This window comes from Sceloporus occidentalis, unplaced genomic scaffold (genome assembly GCF_023333645.1).
Source record: "Sceloporus occidentalis isolate IW3139 unplaced genomic scaffold, rSceOcc1.0.p SCAF_21, whole genome shotgun sequence".
NCBI classification, from domain to species: Eukaryota; Metazoa; Chordata; class Lepidosauria; order Squamata; family Phrynosomatidae; genus Sceloporus; species Sceloporus occidentalis.
Window position 1 is genome coordinate 8,648,231 of NW_028317001.1, and position 17,072 is coordinate 8,665,302.

A 17,072-nucleotide genomic window follows, 5' to 3' on the forward strand; every position below is an offset into this window, starting at 1 on the left:
GCCCTCCCCCCCTGGGAGACCCTCTAGCCATTCCTTCAATAGAACGAGAGCTCTCCCCACTTCCTTGCCTCTCTCAGAACAGACTGTGAAAGCAGCAATGGCTTCACGTGTGAGACTGCGCAAGCACACATACATCGAAAGGCCCCTTCTGATCATGCACAGGGATCACCAGGGCCTTACTGCTGCTGCTGTTCATTCTGCTGGCGGCCTGTTCTTATAACTGGGAATGGAGCTGAGGGCTGAGGAGAGAAGAAGGTGTCAGTTTTGTGCAAATTCAGAACTTCTGTGCATCAAAGAGTCCAATGTGTTGAAATAGCAAAGAACTTTATTGAAAACACATAGTCAGAAATTTAGTGTTTAAGCCAGAACTTCCCTCCCCAAGCCAAAGGATATATTGAAACCCCAAAACCTAAAACTCCACCTTCTACCAAACCTAGCCCCCACCTACAATCCCCACCATCCATCCCCCACTATTAACCAGCCCCACTTTGCCATCCTCCTCACAAGCACAATCTCTCCCTCCAGACATTTGAAGAAGATAGCTCCCTTTCTCTTACTACCGATCCCCAACTTTCTTCAGCCAACATCCCACAAATTCTGAATGCTATCATTGGTATTCTAGCTAGCTCCAACAAATCCCAGCCCCCCGTCTAACTAACCTAAACCATGACCCATAATCCCCAGCCAAATTTATAACCCAAAGCAATTATCTATACTAGTAGCAATTAAAACCTAAACTTAACAAAACATAACTTTAAAATATAAACAGACATATGGACAGATAAACCGTACATATAAAATCATAAGGGCCGTTTCTTAGCACCGCTGGACTGAAAAATAGTTTTTATTCCTTCTTTACAAAAATAATGTTGGTTCACTGCTTGGATTTGTGTGGCTTCTCTCCTGTGTGGATTCTCTGGTGTGTCAGTAGGGTTGACTGCTGAGAAAAACAGTTCCCACAATGCTGGCATTTGTATGGCTTCTCTCCTGTGTGGACTCTCTGGTGTGTCAGTAGGTTTGACTGCTGAGAAAAACATTTCCCACAATGCTGGCATTTGTATGGCTTCTCTCTTGTGTGGACTCTCTGATGTGTCAGTAGATTTGACTGCTGAGAAAAACAGTTCCCACAATGCTGGCATTTGTATGGTTTCTCTCCGGTGTGGACTCTCTGATGTGTCACTAAGTCTCCCTTCAAAGAGAAACAGTTCCCACAATGCTGGCATTTGTATGGCTTCTCTCCTGTGTGGACTCTCTGATGTGTCACTAGGCTTGACTTCAAATAAAAACATTTCCAACAACTCTGGCATTTGTATGGCTTCTCTCCTGTGTGGACTCTCCGATGTGTCACTAGCTGTGACTTCTGAGAAAAACAGTTCCCACAATGCTGGCATTTGTATGGCTTCTCCCCTGTGTGGACTCTCTGATGTGTCACTAGGCTTGACTTCAAATGAAAACATTTCCCACAATGCTGGCATTTGCATGGCTTCTCTCTGGTGTGGACTCTCTGGTGTGTCAGTAGGGCTGACAGCTGAGAAAAACAGTTCCCACAATGCTGGCATTCATATGGCTTCTCTCCTGTGTGGATTCTCTGGTGTGTCAGTAGGGTTGACAGCTGAGAAAAACAGTTCCCACAATGCTGGCATTTGTATGGCTTCTCTCCGGTGTGGACTCTCTGATGCCTGACAAGGATCGACTTGTAAGCAAAATGTTTCCCACAATGCTGGCAGTTGTATGGCTTCTCTCCTGTGTGGACTCTCTGATGTATCACTAGGTTTGACTTCCGAGAGAAACAGTTCCCACAATGCTGGCATTTGCATGGCTTCTCTCCGGTGTGGACTCTCTGATGCATGACAAGGATCGACTTGTAAGCAAAATGTTTCCCACAATGCTGGCAGTTGTATGGCTTCTCTCCTGTGTGGATTCTCTGGTGTGTCAGTAGGGCTGACAGCTGAGAAAAACAGTTCCCACAATGCTGGCATTCGTATGGCTTCTCTCCTGTGTGGATTCTCTGGTGTGTCAGTAGGGTTGACAGATGAGAAAAACATTTCCCACAATGCTGGCATTTGTATGGCTTCTCTCCTGTGTGGACTCTCTGATGTGTCACTAGGCTTGACTTCAAATAAAAACATTTCCCACAATGCTGGCATTTGCATGGCTTCTCTCCGGTGTGGACTCTCTGATGCCTGACAAGGATCGACTTGTAAGCAAAATGTTTCCCACAATGCTGGCAGTTGTATGGCTTCTCTGATGTGTGGACTCTCTCATGACTGACAAGTTCTTCTGTAAAGAAGGATAATGACAGATAATACTGAATATCAGATTTAAGAGAGGAACGTTTTAGCCCAAGCCCACCTCTCTATGAGGTGAAGAAACCCAAATATCAGTGTTTGGTAATATGCAAGAATCAATGTATATATAGATGGAATAAAGTATGAGAGTGAACCAAAGTACACAGTTTAGAATAGAGGCCTCTGGGAGAGTGGAATGCAGAAGGGAGGCAGATGTGAAGTTGTTCAAGGTGAAGCATTTGTCCAAGCACTTAAAGGAAACAAAGAGCCTTAGGAAAAGACTGATATAGAATGTAATTTCACTGGCAGAAGTTCCTCTGAGTGCCACCATATCTGATAAGGGGCAATGGGGTGTAGCCAAAGGTATTTTAAAGTATATTTAAATGTATTCATGTATCTGAACTATGATTGTTGGAAATGTATATGTTTGGAGTGCGAAGTGCCCAATAAAGTGATGAAGATGAGTTTTCTTTGTTTGTTTTCCTATAAAGGTAGCCATTTTCTTTGGCTCTGGGCCTCAGTTTTGTTAGAATGGGAATTCTACTGAGGACAGCTAGCTTTGAATAAATCTGAATTGTTAACAAAATCTGGCTCCTCTGCCTTACTCTATTCTGTCACAACCTTTTAAAGCCTATCATCCATAACACCTATTTGATATTAAATTAATAAAGTTGGAGTGGGTGACCTGAGCATGATCCTGCTGCTTATGCCCCTAAATACATGGAACGATTGTATCCTTACTCATATGAGCTAGCAAAGAAGAGACTGGATGGGGACTACCTTGAGGGAGTCAGTGGAAGCTGATAGTCAAAGGGCTGTTGAAAAAATATTCCATTAAACATGAGTAAAAATATTTTGATTGACAGGTGGCATCATTTCCAGTGAGACTGCCATAGATTCTTAAGTCAGAGCACATGGCATGATGCAAGCTAACTGCAGAGGATGCTTCATGCTGTGTGGCACCAGGAGATGAATCACAGCCAATACAGTATACTCCTCACATGTGAATTGCTGTGTATAGGATTGGATTGGAGTTGTATATACAAGAGATGGCGAGCATGATGGAAATCAGAGAGGAGAGCTTGCAAATACTTTTATTATTTTGCAACTCAAGATAGAGAACTCCCAAAGATTCAGATGAAATCAACTGTGTCAGTGACTTATTTTTAAGTGTGAAAAGTGGTCAGTGCATTGCCAAAACCTGTACCTGGAATTTTTTTTCCATACTTTGCTAAGTTGAGCTGCATCTGGGAGCATCATGCTCACATTGTGCTGTACATTGGCTTTTGAACAGGACTGGAATTCAGAGCCAACAAGGACCTGAGGACCGGTGTTCTAATCCCTTATGTCTGAGGTATTTGCACCATGCACCTATTGCATTCAATTTGATTTTGGACTATATTTTCCCCACCCAGAAAACATTTTAAAGTGATTTAAACCTTATCGAAAACTCAGGTTCTGCCCACTAGCAACAATTTCAGTATAAATATTTCAGTCTTGTTGCAGACAGACTCTCTGTTGGTTTACATTGCTAAACATCTCACTACACTCACCAGCTCCACTTGCCTTGGGAGTTACTGACTTCTCTCCCCATTCTGGACCCTCAGCAATTGGAATCAAGTTCTATCTAGGTTATGTATTACCATTAGCAAAGCCTAACATCTATTCACCACTCCTACCTTTGTTACCTAGTTCTTGTGTGTGCGTGTGAACACTTATATGTGTGTGCAAGCGTGTACAGTGCACCTATGTCACATGCGGGCACGCCTTGGGCGGATTTCAGCATACACTAAAAGCCACACTAGGAAAAAGGGAGGCGTGCCCCATAAGGGTTAATGGCGCCTGTGACTGTGCCGGGCACGGACATTCCACTGCGCGGAGCACCATTCATGTAAATAGGTCTCGAGAATACACTGAGTTCCCCTAATGCCGGGGGGGGGGGACGGGATGACTCCCGAGGCCACTGTTGCCCCAATTTCCCCTTTGAACGAAGTATGAAATTCCCCTAAATGCATAGCATTTGGGAGTGTCCTCCCCAGACTCCAGCATTTCGGGTAACAAAGAGCCTCTGGAATCAACCATGGAGCTAAGGAAGCTCAGGTTGGAAAAGAAACATTAGAGAAAAAGGAATTTTTCTGTCGCCTTTTCCTCTATTCATAGACATTGCTCATAATTTCTAAATGGAACCCCTTAATATGTTTGAAAACAAGGACTTGAGCCGGTTCTCACCAGTTCAGTTCTTAAAATCTGTCAGGTTGGTGGCTGCCTCCCAATCCCCAAGGCCCCTCTCCTGGCCCTTCCCAGAGGTCCCTTCCTCTCCGCACAGAGCTAGGCGATCCTGGCTTTGCTCCTGCCTTCCCCTCCTGGCTCCCATAGCCTGATCCCCTTCCCTTTCTCCCTCTGCTCCCCAACCTTCCCTCTTGCACAACTGCACCACTTCAGCATCTCATTTTCAGCATCTCTTCCCTGCTTTTCTATTTTTTAACTTTCCCTCTGTCTCTCTATCACAGACACATACCCACAGAGTGTGATGCATAAAAGGGATACTTTGAGGCCCATTTGTTGAGAAAGGCAGGATAATCAATATACAAATAACTCATTGGCAAAGGCAGAGCAAGGGGGCTGGGACTTGGACTCCAATTTTGGTGATGGTCAAGCACCAGGGAGCAGCCTTAAAACATTATAAGACAGGCATGGACTACTGATGGGGTTTGGAGGAGACCTCAGGGGCAACCCCACATTGTATTGCCTGGGGGAGGTGAGTGAAATAATATTTTGCCCCTCAACATCCCACAGCATCCCTTTGGGGAAATGGAGGCCATTTTGCCATTGTTGGGCCCTCTCTGAGCCATTGCAGACCCAAGGGAGGTCTTTCCCCCAAGAAGACTCTCCAGAGCCTTTAAAGGATGGAAGAGGGGCCAAAAGAGGTAGGAAACTTGCCCAGGGATGTGCTGAGTACCATTTGGGTGAGAAAAGCATTAATCTCTATGGCTTTTTCCTACAAAATCCTATAATAGGCAGTTTAGGATGGAGTATTTAGAATCCTTAGAAACTGGAGAGCAATAGTGCCTCAGTGAACCACAGATTCAAATATTCTACAGGATGTTGCTATCACAATTAAACTAGGCTTGAAAGGGATCTAGGACTCCTAGTAGACCGCAAGTTGAACATGGGCCAACAGTGTGATGAGGCAGCTACAAAGGCCCATGTGATTCTAGGCTGCATCAATACAAGAATAGTTTCTAGATCAAGGGAAGTAATAGTGCCACTTTATTCTGCTTTGGTCAGTCCTCACTTGGAATAATCCTGTGTCCAGTTCTGGGCCCCACAATTCAAAAAGGATGTTGACAAATTGGAGCATGTCCAAAGGAGGCCAACCAAAGTGGTGAAGGGTATGAAAGCCATCAAGCTCTATGAGGAGCAGCTTAGAAAGCTGGTTATGTTTATCCTGGAGAAAAGAAAATAAAGAGTGGATATGATAGCCATGTTTAAATATTTGAAAGAGTGTCATGTTGCGCAAGCAGCAGGCTTGCTTTTTGCTGCTACAGAGAAAAGGAGACACTACAATGGATGCAAGACACAGGGAAAGAGGTTCCACCAAAATATTAGGAGGAACTTCATGACAGTAAGAGCTCTTTGACAGTGGAATATACTCCCTTAGAGTTTGATGGAGTCCTCTTCTTTGGAGGTCTTTAAAGAGAGGCTGGATGGCCATCTCTTGGGGGTGATTTGAATGTGTATTCCTGCATGGCAGAAGGGGGTTGAACTGGATGGCCCTTGTGGTCTATTCCAACTCTATGATTCTATAATTCTAGTGGAACCAAAGCAACATGATAATATAGTATGAAAGGACCCTCAGTCTTTATAGAACGAGCAACGGATTCAGGTTCCTTACCTACAGAAACCACATTTTCATAATTGTCCATCATTACATAATTGTACATCAGTCTCTGTTTCTTGGTCAACAGATTCCATTCATCCTCTGAGAAATATACTGCCACATCCGCAAAGGTCACCTGAAATAGAAAATAGCCCTCATCCAGAGAGTGACTAAGCAAAAGGGGAGGAAAGCACATGGTGCATCCAAATATTATTTCCTCACTTCAGAATTCAGTCCAGGAAATAAAGTTTAAATTCTGTTAGCAAGCAAAAAGCTACTGCCTTTCCCCCTTTTTTTATTGTGGTAATACATCTTTTTTTTTCTTTTTTTTTTACAAAGCTTGCATGTTTACAACAAGATAAATAAAAACATATATCAACAAGCTATAAATCTGTTAGGCTTATTCCTGATAACTCTCCACAAGAAACTGTATAATTTTATCTTTTAATACAACATCTTATTCCCCTATCTCTAGGTATGAATAGAAAGGTTTTGTTTCTTGTACCTCTCCTTACTGAGCAGCCGCTGAATAAAGTCTTACAGCTTCCCAATCCTTTCCCCATTTAACCATATCCTTCTTGTTTATTAATGCTGTTAATCTATCTAGATCTTTCAATTCCTGTTTTTCGTTTTGCCAAGTCTCTATTTGTGGGGTGATAGGTAATTTCCAGTTCTTTGCTGTTCTCCTTCTGGCAGCCGATATTAAGTATAATAATATTTCCCAATATTTCCTTTCTTCCTCTGGGTCTAGTAATGAGGTCTTGCTTAACAGATATATTTCTGGTCTGAACTCAAAATCAATTTTTAATATTAACTTTATTTCCAAATGAATCTTCACCCAAAAAGACTTTATATATGTGCTTTGCCACCACATATGTAAATATGTACCCATTTCTTTTTGGCATCTCCAACACCAGTTATCCTTTACTTTATAATTTTTTCTAGTGAGAATGATGTTTGATACCATCTATTTACAACTTTAAAATAATTTTCTTTTATTGTTTGTGCTACAGTATTTATTTTGTTTTTAATCTAGTTTTCCCCATTTTCCCAAGTCTAAATTGTATCCCAATTCTTGTGCCCATTTTGTCATAGAATCTTTAATTTCCACTTCTTCAAGGGATCTTTTCAGTAAGATGTTATATATTTTACATAATATATTTTTTCATCTTCTTTCATTAATATTCATTATATTCTTTCTCAAAACCAAATAAACTCTTATCCTTTGTAAATCTGGCTTGGTAAACCTATTGTGACAAGGTCTATCATGCATATGATGAATTGGGCACCAGGCCATGAAGGTTCATGTTGCCAATCTCTTCCTTTTAGTTGGTTTCAAGGTGATACAAGATTCCTTTGCAGACTGTTGGGCATGCTTTGATTGTGAATTCCTGCATGGCAGGAGGTTGGACTTGATGGCCCTTGTCGTCTCTTCCAACTCTACGATTCTATGATTCCTTCTTTAAGTTGAATATAATTCAACCAATTCATATGGCCTAGTTTAGTTATGATTTCTTCCTTTAATCTTAATATAACATTTCCTTCATTATCATGAGTTCATATTTCTCTGTACCTTATCCATTTCTGATCTTTTCCCCATTGGCCTAAAAAAGCCTCCTGTGGGGAAACCCAAAGTGAAAGTCCAATGTAAAGCATTTTTTCACAGTTAGTCAGTTATTAATGAAAGGTTTCCTCAATAGATGTTCATTAAAGACTTTGTCCCGTTTGTGCCCATCATACCCATCATACATATGCAAAAAAGGTACTGCCTTTGAGATCCAGTTTGTCTCAGATATTTTCAACATAATATACAATATAATGAACAGTATACTTTAGGCCATGGCTGGGATATTGAGGATGGATTAGGATACTGACATTCCCAACACATATAGAACATTTATCCACAAGAGAATTATGGTGCATATAGCCATTTCTTGCCAAATTTTGGAGGCAAATGTCATTTTTAAAAAACAGTTCGGGGAGCACTCTGGACTTGAGGGCCACTGGCCCACCTCCAATTTAGATCCAGAGATGGTCTTCCATATCCCCAACATTTCACAGAAAGGAAAAGCAAGGCACATGTGGACAAGCAACACCAGAAGGTGGTGAGAATGGCCAAAGTTGTTTATGAGGAAGATCAAACAAACTAGGAAGGGCACAGCAGTTTGCTTTTGCCTCAGCCTCCTAGCAAGGGAAGACCTTGGCAACCTATCTCCTCTCCTATCCCCCCTTTTGAGTTGAAGGGGTCCATACACCTTGGAAGTCATTTTGCAGCAATCCAAGAGAGCTGAGGAAAAGGGGGAAAGTGGGAGGAGGAGAAAGGAACGGGACATTTTTGAAAGCCTCTGAAAAAGTGGGGTGATAGAGGATTAACCAGGACTTTCTCTGCCAAACTGGGACAATATGTTCTCCACTTGCTTTCATGAGCAGGCCTAGCAGTGACACAAATGAAATTAACAGTCAGGATGGCGACTCACCAAAGAGTTGTTGTACTTCGACTGTCTCTTTCTCTTGGAGCCCAACTCCCTCCGCTTGGCCTCTGAGCTGGCCATTAGGTGGAAAGGGGTCCTGGTGGCCCTGCACTTGGGTCTCTTCCAGTAAAATATGCCCCAATGCTGTGTACAAAGAGACCGAGATGAAGTTCCTGAGAAAAGAGACTAGGGTTAGTGCTTGGTTTGTCAAGAAACCCTGCATCACTCAAAGACACAGAGAACAGCATGCTGCTAGTGAGATATGCAGGTGACATATGCCTCCTTTGGGCCAATGCAGAGGTGGATATCCCCTTCCTCCTTCTTCACCAAACAAAGCCCCCTGGACCTAGCATAGATTCACTGCAGCTCCACTACACAACAGATACTCCATGTTAAAACGCTTTTAACGTTGCTATGTTGCGCAGCACGTGAGGCAACACGTTAACGTATGGCACCAGATTCTCCACCTTGACTGTAGTCAGTAGCTTATGAGCTGAAGAAACACCTGTCGCTTTCTCAGTGAGCAAAGAGACACTGTAATCTTCTCTCAGATGAGGCTTTTATTCCTATAAGAAGTTCCAGTGTGTACAGCACTATATACATCGACACCCTCCACCATCCACACCAGTAACAACCCACTCTGAGGCACAGACTGTCTGACTCTTCCTCAGTGACAGTTGAGATTGACAGTTGACAGTTGCATCAACATTCCAATGATAAACTGTTTAAATGCTGACACATCTAACTGCCACTAGAGCTGTCAATGACTTCCACAACAGCTCCATCTAGTGGCCACATGCCTGTCATTTCCTCAGACCTGTTGACCATGGTCCTGACACTCCATGCCTTGTGAGAGTGGAGGGGGGTCAGGGGATGGGGAATTGGAGAGGACCCTGGCTATGTCCCTGTAGCTAGATGTGAAATGAGCGCATCATCTGCTGAAACCTCCTGACCTCCCCAGTGGCCCTCAGAGGAGAATGCCTTCCTTTGGCTTCTGGCTAGAGAAACACAGCTGGAGGCTTCTCCAATGCCTCACACCCAACACTCTCATCAGGCATGGAATGAACATGGAGCATGGCTTCCACAATTCCCATATTTCATTTTGTAGTCCTTCTAATTTCACATCTATTTTAAACCTCTCCCTCATTTGATGATAAAGACACCAGTGACAATCTAGGCCAGATTCTTTAGGTTCTTCTTGTGTTTTGATCTCTAGTTTTCCTTGCGATTCTTTCAGGACATCCTTGTATCTTAACCATTTAGTTTTCTGGATACTTTTCCTCCCGAAAAGAGCCTTATGCGGCGAACACCATAAAAGTATTTTTGGACATATTCTACACTTGTTTTTCCCCAGATCTTCAATAGAGCTTTTCTTACGAAATGATTTGTGCTTTCTTTATGAACTTTCTCTTTACCGTAAATTAGGTATCCATGCCACCCAAATCTTAAATGTTCACCCTCCGGACATAACAACTGTTCATTCTCTAACAAAACCCATTCTCTAATCCAAACTAAACAGCAAGCAGCATAATGAAGTTTTAAGTTTGGTAAACCCAGACCTCCTCTACTTTTGTCATCACAAAGTATTTTCGTTTTTATCCTGGCTCTTTTTTTTAATTCCAAATAAATTTTGAGATTTCCTTTTGCCATAGATTCAATGGTTTTTCATTCTGGATGATGGGTATCGCTTGGAACAGAAACAGTATTTCAGGAAGTAAACTCATTTGGATCAGTGACATTTTTCCTAATAGCAATAAGTGTAATTTCCCCATTTTTCTAGGTCTTTCCTGACTTCCTTCCTTGTGTCTCATAGTTATTCTGGAATGGATCTGACCTTGTTATAGGTATTTGTACTTTTTTGTTTTGTAGCTGTATTTGTTATGCAAATGTCTTGCTATTTTTTTTATTTTTGTTTGTAAAGGATTGTTTATAAATAAATTACAAAAGAAAAAAAGTGGTTTCCAACCGGATTATTTCTGTAGTGCAGACACAGCCTCAGTCGGTTATAAAGGATAGAAGAACCCAAGTCGATTTTTTATCCGGTTAAGAATGGTTTTGCTTTTTTAAATAAAAGCAGTTTGCTTTTCTGTCTAATTCTTATTTTTGTTGTTCTTGTTTGTTTCTATGTTTGTTTGTTTCATTCTTTGTAAGATGAGATGGTCTGGTCTGTCTCCTTCCTTCTTCTCTGAAAATCTATTAATAGGGAAACTGGGGAGACTTTTTAAACCTCCCAAAGGAGCCACTTTTGGCCTTTTTGGGGGGACAAGCCTCCTCTTAGAAGCCAAAGCCCAATGTTTGTGAAGAAGAAGAATAAGGCTTGTATTAAGACTATCCTCCCTATTTCTGATCCCTATTAAAACCCATGTTCCCCAGAAGGAGCAGAGCTGTGTAATAAGAAAACCCTCTCAGAAAAGAGACACAAAAGAGACACAAAGAGACACACTTCCTTCCTTTTGGCCCAAGGAGCCTGGCCTCCTTCTGACTCTGGAGCCTCAGGAGAGAAAGAGAGGACTCTGTTCAAATGAGGCCTCAGAGAAGGTTCTGGAACATTATTTCCCACAGTCACAAGCAGCACAAAATGGCCACCAGAACACAAAATGGCCGCCTCTGCCTCAGCACTTGGCAGTTTTCAGTTTGTGGCCTTCAGGGAAACCAAAATGGAGGATGAAAGGGCCCCAAAGTCGGAAGGGACCCAAACAGGACTTCTAAACCTTAACAAAACCTAAACATTTTCCTGATGCTATTGAAAGGAGGAACCTGATTGATTACAATCAATAGTGAAAGATATCAATATTAATATTAAGAGTGTCCATCGTCCACAACCCAGCTGAGGTCTTGACCGCTCAGGGAGGCCAGTCCAGCTGCAGGTGGCCCTCCGTCCGTCCCTCTGGCCTCCTTTCCTTCTGCATTCCTCCTCTTTTCCCCAGCATCAGCCCCTTTCCCAAGAAGGCACTTTGACACCGCTTTAACTGCTCAGTGCTGTGGAATCTAATCTAATGAGAGAGATTTTGTATCAAGTGTTTTACAATTTTAATGAGGACTGCAAGAGAAAACAAATTATTTGTAAGGATAAGTATAAGTAGAACAATATATATTTACTTTTTACTTATTAACAGATAATTAAAAAATGAATGAGATAGAAATAAAAGTTTGTCTGGTAGTTTGGAAGCAGCGGATGGTAAATGCGAGTAATAGGTTTGTCTTTAACCCTCAGTGCTATGGAATCCTGGGATTTTACCTTTAGACACTTAGCCTTCTCTGCCAGAGAGCTCTCATGCCACAAAAACTAGAAATCCCAGGATTCCATAGGATGGGACCAGGAGAGTTAAAGTGGTTTCAAACCGGATTATTTCTGTAGTGCAGATACAGCCAAAGTCGGTTGTAAAAAGATAGAAACACCCATGTCAAATTTTTATCCTGTTAAATATGGTTTTGCCTTTTTTGAAATATAAGCAGTTTGTTTTTCTGTTTTATCCTTATTCTTCTTATTTGTGTTTGTTTGTATGTTTGTATGTATCATTCTTGGTAATATGAGATGGTCAAAATGGCTGCCTCTGCCTGAGTAGTACATACTCTAAGGAGATATTTAATATAAATGAGAAAATATGACTGAAATATAAGTCCTACAAGATATTAAGAATCTTGCAGGAACAATATTTGTAAGAATATAATATTCAATTTATAAAAGCTATTAAAACAATAAATAAACCGAAGCCTCCAATTCTGAGACTAACTTCGAAGATCCGCTCTTTAACTCTCTCTCTCGATCTCCAACCGACACAATTCCCCCAACTGTCTCTTGGTCTCTCAGGCCTTATACCTCCTTCTCATGGAAGCTTCCAGAAGAACCTTTATCTTGCTCTCTGATTGGTCAAGAGAGCCTTCCGTAGCAGTGATGTCACTCTGCATTTGCATAAACCTCCCTTTGCTGCCTGAAGGAGACCTCCATTGACTGGAGCCCAGTCATTACACTTTCCCAAGGCAAGGCTTGCCCCTATTTCCCAATGTTGTTCTTGGGGTCTGCCTTCCAGTTGTTTCCAGGTCTTATGGTGACCTTATGGGAGTCTCTGAAGGGGTTTTCTTGGCAGGTTCCTTCAGAGTGGGTTTCCCATGGCCATCCTCTGAGGCTGAGAGAGTGCAACTTTATCATCATCATCATCATCATCATCATCATTTATTTCTATAGCGCTGTAAATGTACACAGTGCTGTACATACAAATGATCAAGTCAATAAAAATAAAACCTGACAATCTATAAAACATGTATAAAACAATAGGCAATGATATAAAATAGAATTGGTTAAAATAAGCATCAACATCAACATGAGGGACGTTTTCGCCATGCTTCTGGGAAGCGAGCGGAGGACACCTCATCTTATGGCATTATATTGACCCAGGGGTCCCACAAAACATATGCCCCTCACATCCCAAGATCACGAAAAGACCCCAGACATTTTTGACCGCTGTGGGTTACAGATAAGTCCCTGATGCATGGAGCCGTGGGTCATGCTTTGCCCACCACATTTTAACCTGAAAGGGAAGCCCAGGTGGGATGGGGAGAATCTGGTGTCACTTTTAAGGCATGTATTATTTAAGCATGAGCTGTTGTACATTATTTCAAATGTGTATTTTTATTTCTTGCAACGTAGTAGGGCCCAGGGCAGTTCACCAATGCTCCCAGAAAGAGATTTCGGAGAGGACTATTTTGGGTTCTTGGTGGGAAGAAGCCGTTGTATTCCATGGGCACAAAAGGAAGGTCCCAGAAGGTCCAGTGCTTCAGACAGCGACTCCTCCCCAACCGCAGAGGCCCTGCTCCTAGGTCTCTGGCCTCTCAGCCTGGACAGGCATGGCTTCTTTTCCAGGGAGCTCTCCATTCGGCCTCCCTCTCTCCTCTCCCAAAATGGAGGACAAAAGAAGGTTCTGGCTACTAGGGTTGCCATAACTCTCTTCCACAAACCTCCAGACGCAAGTCTACAAAAGCATATGCTACAACTTTTTTCACTCAGTTAGTCTCAAAGGTGCTACAAGATCCCTTAGGATACTGATATTCCTGAATAACATGGCTTATGGTTGAATCTGCACTGCAGAATTCATGCAGTTTGACATCGCTTTAACTGCCATTTCTCAATGCGATGGGATTCTGGGATTTGTACTCTCTTTTCACACCAGAGCTCCCTGAGAGAGGCTACATAGCTCACAAAACTACAGATCCCAGATCTCCATAGAATTGAGCCATGGTAGTTAAAGCAGTGCTGAAGTGCACTATTTCTGTAATGCAAATTGAACCTATGTCTCTGAATCCTAGCCCCTTGGAAGAGACCTTCGCAAAGGTGAGTCGAGTCCCCCCTTGACTTTTATGGGGCAGAGAGGAGGGAGGGAGAAAAGCCCCAAACAGCCATGAGACGAAGAGGGATTCCTACTCTAGGGATCATATCCAGAGGTTGCCATGCTGGCCGGACCATACAGCAAACCACAATAACACCCACAATCCACAAAACAGGGATACCTTTAGTGGCCAGCCAAAATGCACAAAATAGATAAAGCAAGCTTTTGAAGCTCAACTGGCTTCTTCATTGGGAAAAAGTGTTAAACATCAAACAGGAGAAAGGTATCACTGTTTTGTGGATTTTGGAGGTTATTGTTTGCAGTGTGGCCTAAATACCTTCTCCTGGATATGCTTTCTAGATTTCAGGATTCTGTACTTTTTAAAACTTTATTGGTAAAAGGAAGGAAAAAACAACAACATATGGGACCAACAACAATAACACAGATACAATTAAAAGACTTGACAAATACAAATATTCACAAGCGACAAAACTTGTAAAACATACTAAATTACATCCAAAGTCACCATACATCCAACCTCAGATTCCACAACAAACAAACTAAAAGACTTCCAAAGTTTATGTTCTTTGCTGCGTCTTTGTTTTCTCTTTATCCGTTGTATGCCCTTCAGTCTTCCTTTCTTTTTTGATATAGTCCAGCACTTTATCCCAGTCTTCTATCAATCTATACATTTTAGTTTTGTTTTGTTTCTGTAAGATCCTTGTGAGTTCATCTGCTTCCAATGCATCAAATAGTCCTAACAGCCTTCCTCTACTTCAAGAACTTTCCTTTGTCTCCATTCTTTTGCTAGGGTCATCCTTGCTGTTTTTGCTAGGGTCATCCTTGCTGTTGTGTCACACCTTCCCCCGTTAATCACTGGGCAGTGAATCCTATCTTTCCCATGGCTCCCCACATTTCTCCTAACCTGATCCCCATTCGGCCTCTCCCTGTCTCCCTGCTTCCCTTCCTCTGTTCCCTCTGGAACTGCCGCTCTGCTGCCCCTAAAGCAACAGCAATTCATGACCTTTTTCTCTCTAAATCCTTTAACCTCCTCGTTCTCACAGAAACCTGGCTCCCAGCCCATGATACTACAACCTCCGCTGCCCTTTCTTTTGGCGGTCTCTCCTTCACCCACTCCAGCCGCCCTGAGGGTCGAGGAGGAGGGGTTGGTATCTTGCTATCTAACTCCTGCCAGTTTCAAGTTCTATCTTCCCCACCAGCTATCATTCCTCTTCTTTTGAGTTTCATCCTATTAGACTCTTTTCTCCTCTACAGCTCCGTGTTGCAGTTATCTATCGCCCTCCTGGTTCTGCCACCCAGTTCCTCTCAGACTTCGAATCATGGCTGACATTCTTTCTTTCAGATTCAGTCCCCACTTTGATCCTAGGTGACTTTAATATCCACGTTGATGATTCCAATAACCCGACAACATCTCACTTTAACTCTCTCCTGGCTTCTTTTGGCCTCCAACCACACTCCAACTCTTCAACTCATTCTCTTGGTCACTGTCTTGACCTGGTTCTTGCTGCAAGCTGCGCCATTTCTGACTACCTGGCACCTGACTTTCCACTTTCTGACCATCATTTAATCTCCTTTCCTCTAGATGGATTAGGGGGGGAAATAGACAACTTATCTAAAGAGATATCAGGAGTGAAAGTGGAGGTGGAGGAAGTATTAGAAAGAACGGAAAGTCTGGAAAAAAAAACAGAAGAATTGGAAAAGGCTCAATTAAGGGAACAACAGAGTAATCTTCTTCAGCAGGTCAGATATAGGGAAAGGGCAATTAAAATTAGGGAAAGTAAAGAACAAGACGAACAAATATATGACAAAATTATACCTATGCTGGGAAAATATGTGGATATTGAGGAGGATTTGATGGAGGCACAGATTGATAAGATATTTAGACTTAGCTCAAAGATAGCAAAGGAAAGGAAATTGGACAGAGACATTACGGTATGTTTTACGAACTCAAGGATGAGAGAGCAAATATTGCAACGAAATTATGAGAAAAAATTGATTGTGGAAGATAGAATAGTGGAAATTTATAAGGATATACCATTGCAAATAATTAGAAAGAGACAGGAATATAAATTCCTAACAATATTCTTTTGCAGTAAGAATGAGATACTGTACAGATGGGATAAGACAGAAGGAGTGATCTTTCATTACCATCAGAGGAGATATAGGATAAGTTCAATAGAACAAGCAAAAGCCTTTTATGAGAGATTAAGCAGAGATAACAGAGAGCAAGAAGAAAGAAATAAAGAAAGGGACAAGAAGCAAGGAGAAAGTGTAAATAGACAAAGAGAAGAAAAGACCCAGAGAAAAGGGCAAGGAAGGAGAGATAATCTAGGGATTAAGGAGGTAAATACTGACAATTTGGGAAACAAAAGCTCAGAAGAGGGTTACTCAGGAGAGATAGGAAAGTCTACATAAAAGACATAAGAACCTCTCTAAAAGGAAAATGGGGCTTAAAATAGTTTCGTGGAATGTAAAAGGAATAAGCCAAGAGAGAAAGAGAAAGCAAGTAATGCAGTATCTAGGGAAGAATCATTTTGATTGATTGTGTTTACAGGAAACAAAAATAAAAGATGGATATATAAAGAAGAAAGATAAAGACGGTAGATTCTTGTGTGTGGAGATTTTGATAGATAATGTTAAATATGTACTGATTAATGTTTATGGGCCATTAGAGAAGAAGGAAACCTATTATAGAAATTTGGAGGAGGTTATGAGAGAAGTTGATAATGACAAATTAATCTTGACAGGAGATTTCAATGGAGTTCTAAATCCAATTTGGGACAGGAAATCCCAGAAAAAAGTAATTAAGAAAACACAAGGAAAATTACCAAGAGGTTTTTTGTTTTAAAAGAGGAATTTAATTTGTTAGATGTTTGGTCACATTGTAATGGGAACAAAGGAGGGTATACCTTCTATTCAGATGCACATAAATCCTTCTCAAGGTTGGATATGTTTTTCGTGACGAAGCAACTGGTTACTAAAGTGAAAAAAATGGAAATTTGGCCAAGGACGATGTCGGAACATAATATGATAGAGCTGGAATTAAACATAAATTGGGACCAAAATATAGGATGGAGAATGAAAGAGG

At 41.7% G+C, this 17,072-nt stretch overlaps 1 protein-coding gene across 1 annotated transcript; it reads right to left on the reverse strand.

Annotated features, from left to right (window-relative positions):
- Positions 1–349: 349 nt before the first annotated feature.
- LOC149301545 (uncharacterized) lies at positions 350–8,720 on the reverse strand. The gene is made up of 3 exons (XM_089484314.1): positions 8,646–8,720; positions 6,184–6,304; positions 350–2,280 (listed from the first exon to the last, which is right to left on the reverse strand). Exons 1-3 carry the CDS (start codon positions 8,718–8,720, stop codon positions 875–877), a joined length of 1,602 nt encoding a protein of 533 aa, XP_089340440.1. The 3' UTR covers positions 350–874.
- Between the last annotated feature and the right edge of the window lie 8,352 nt (positions 8,721–17,072).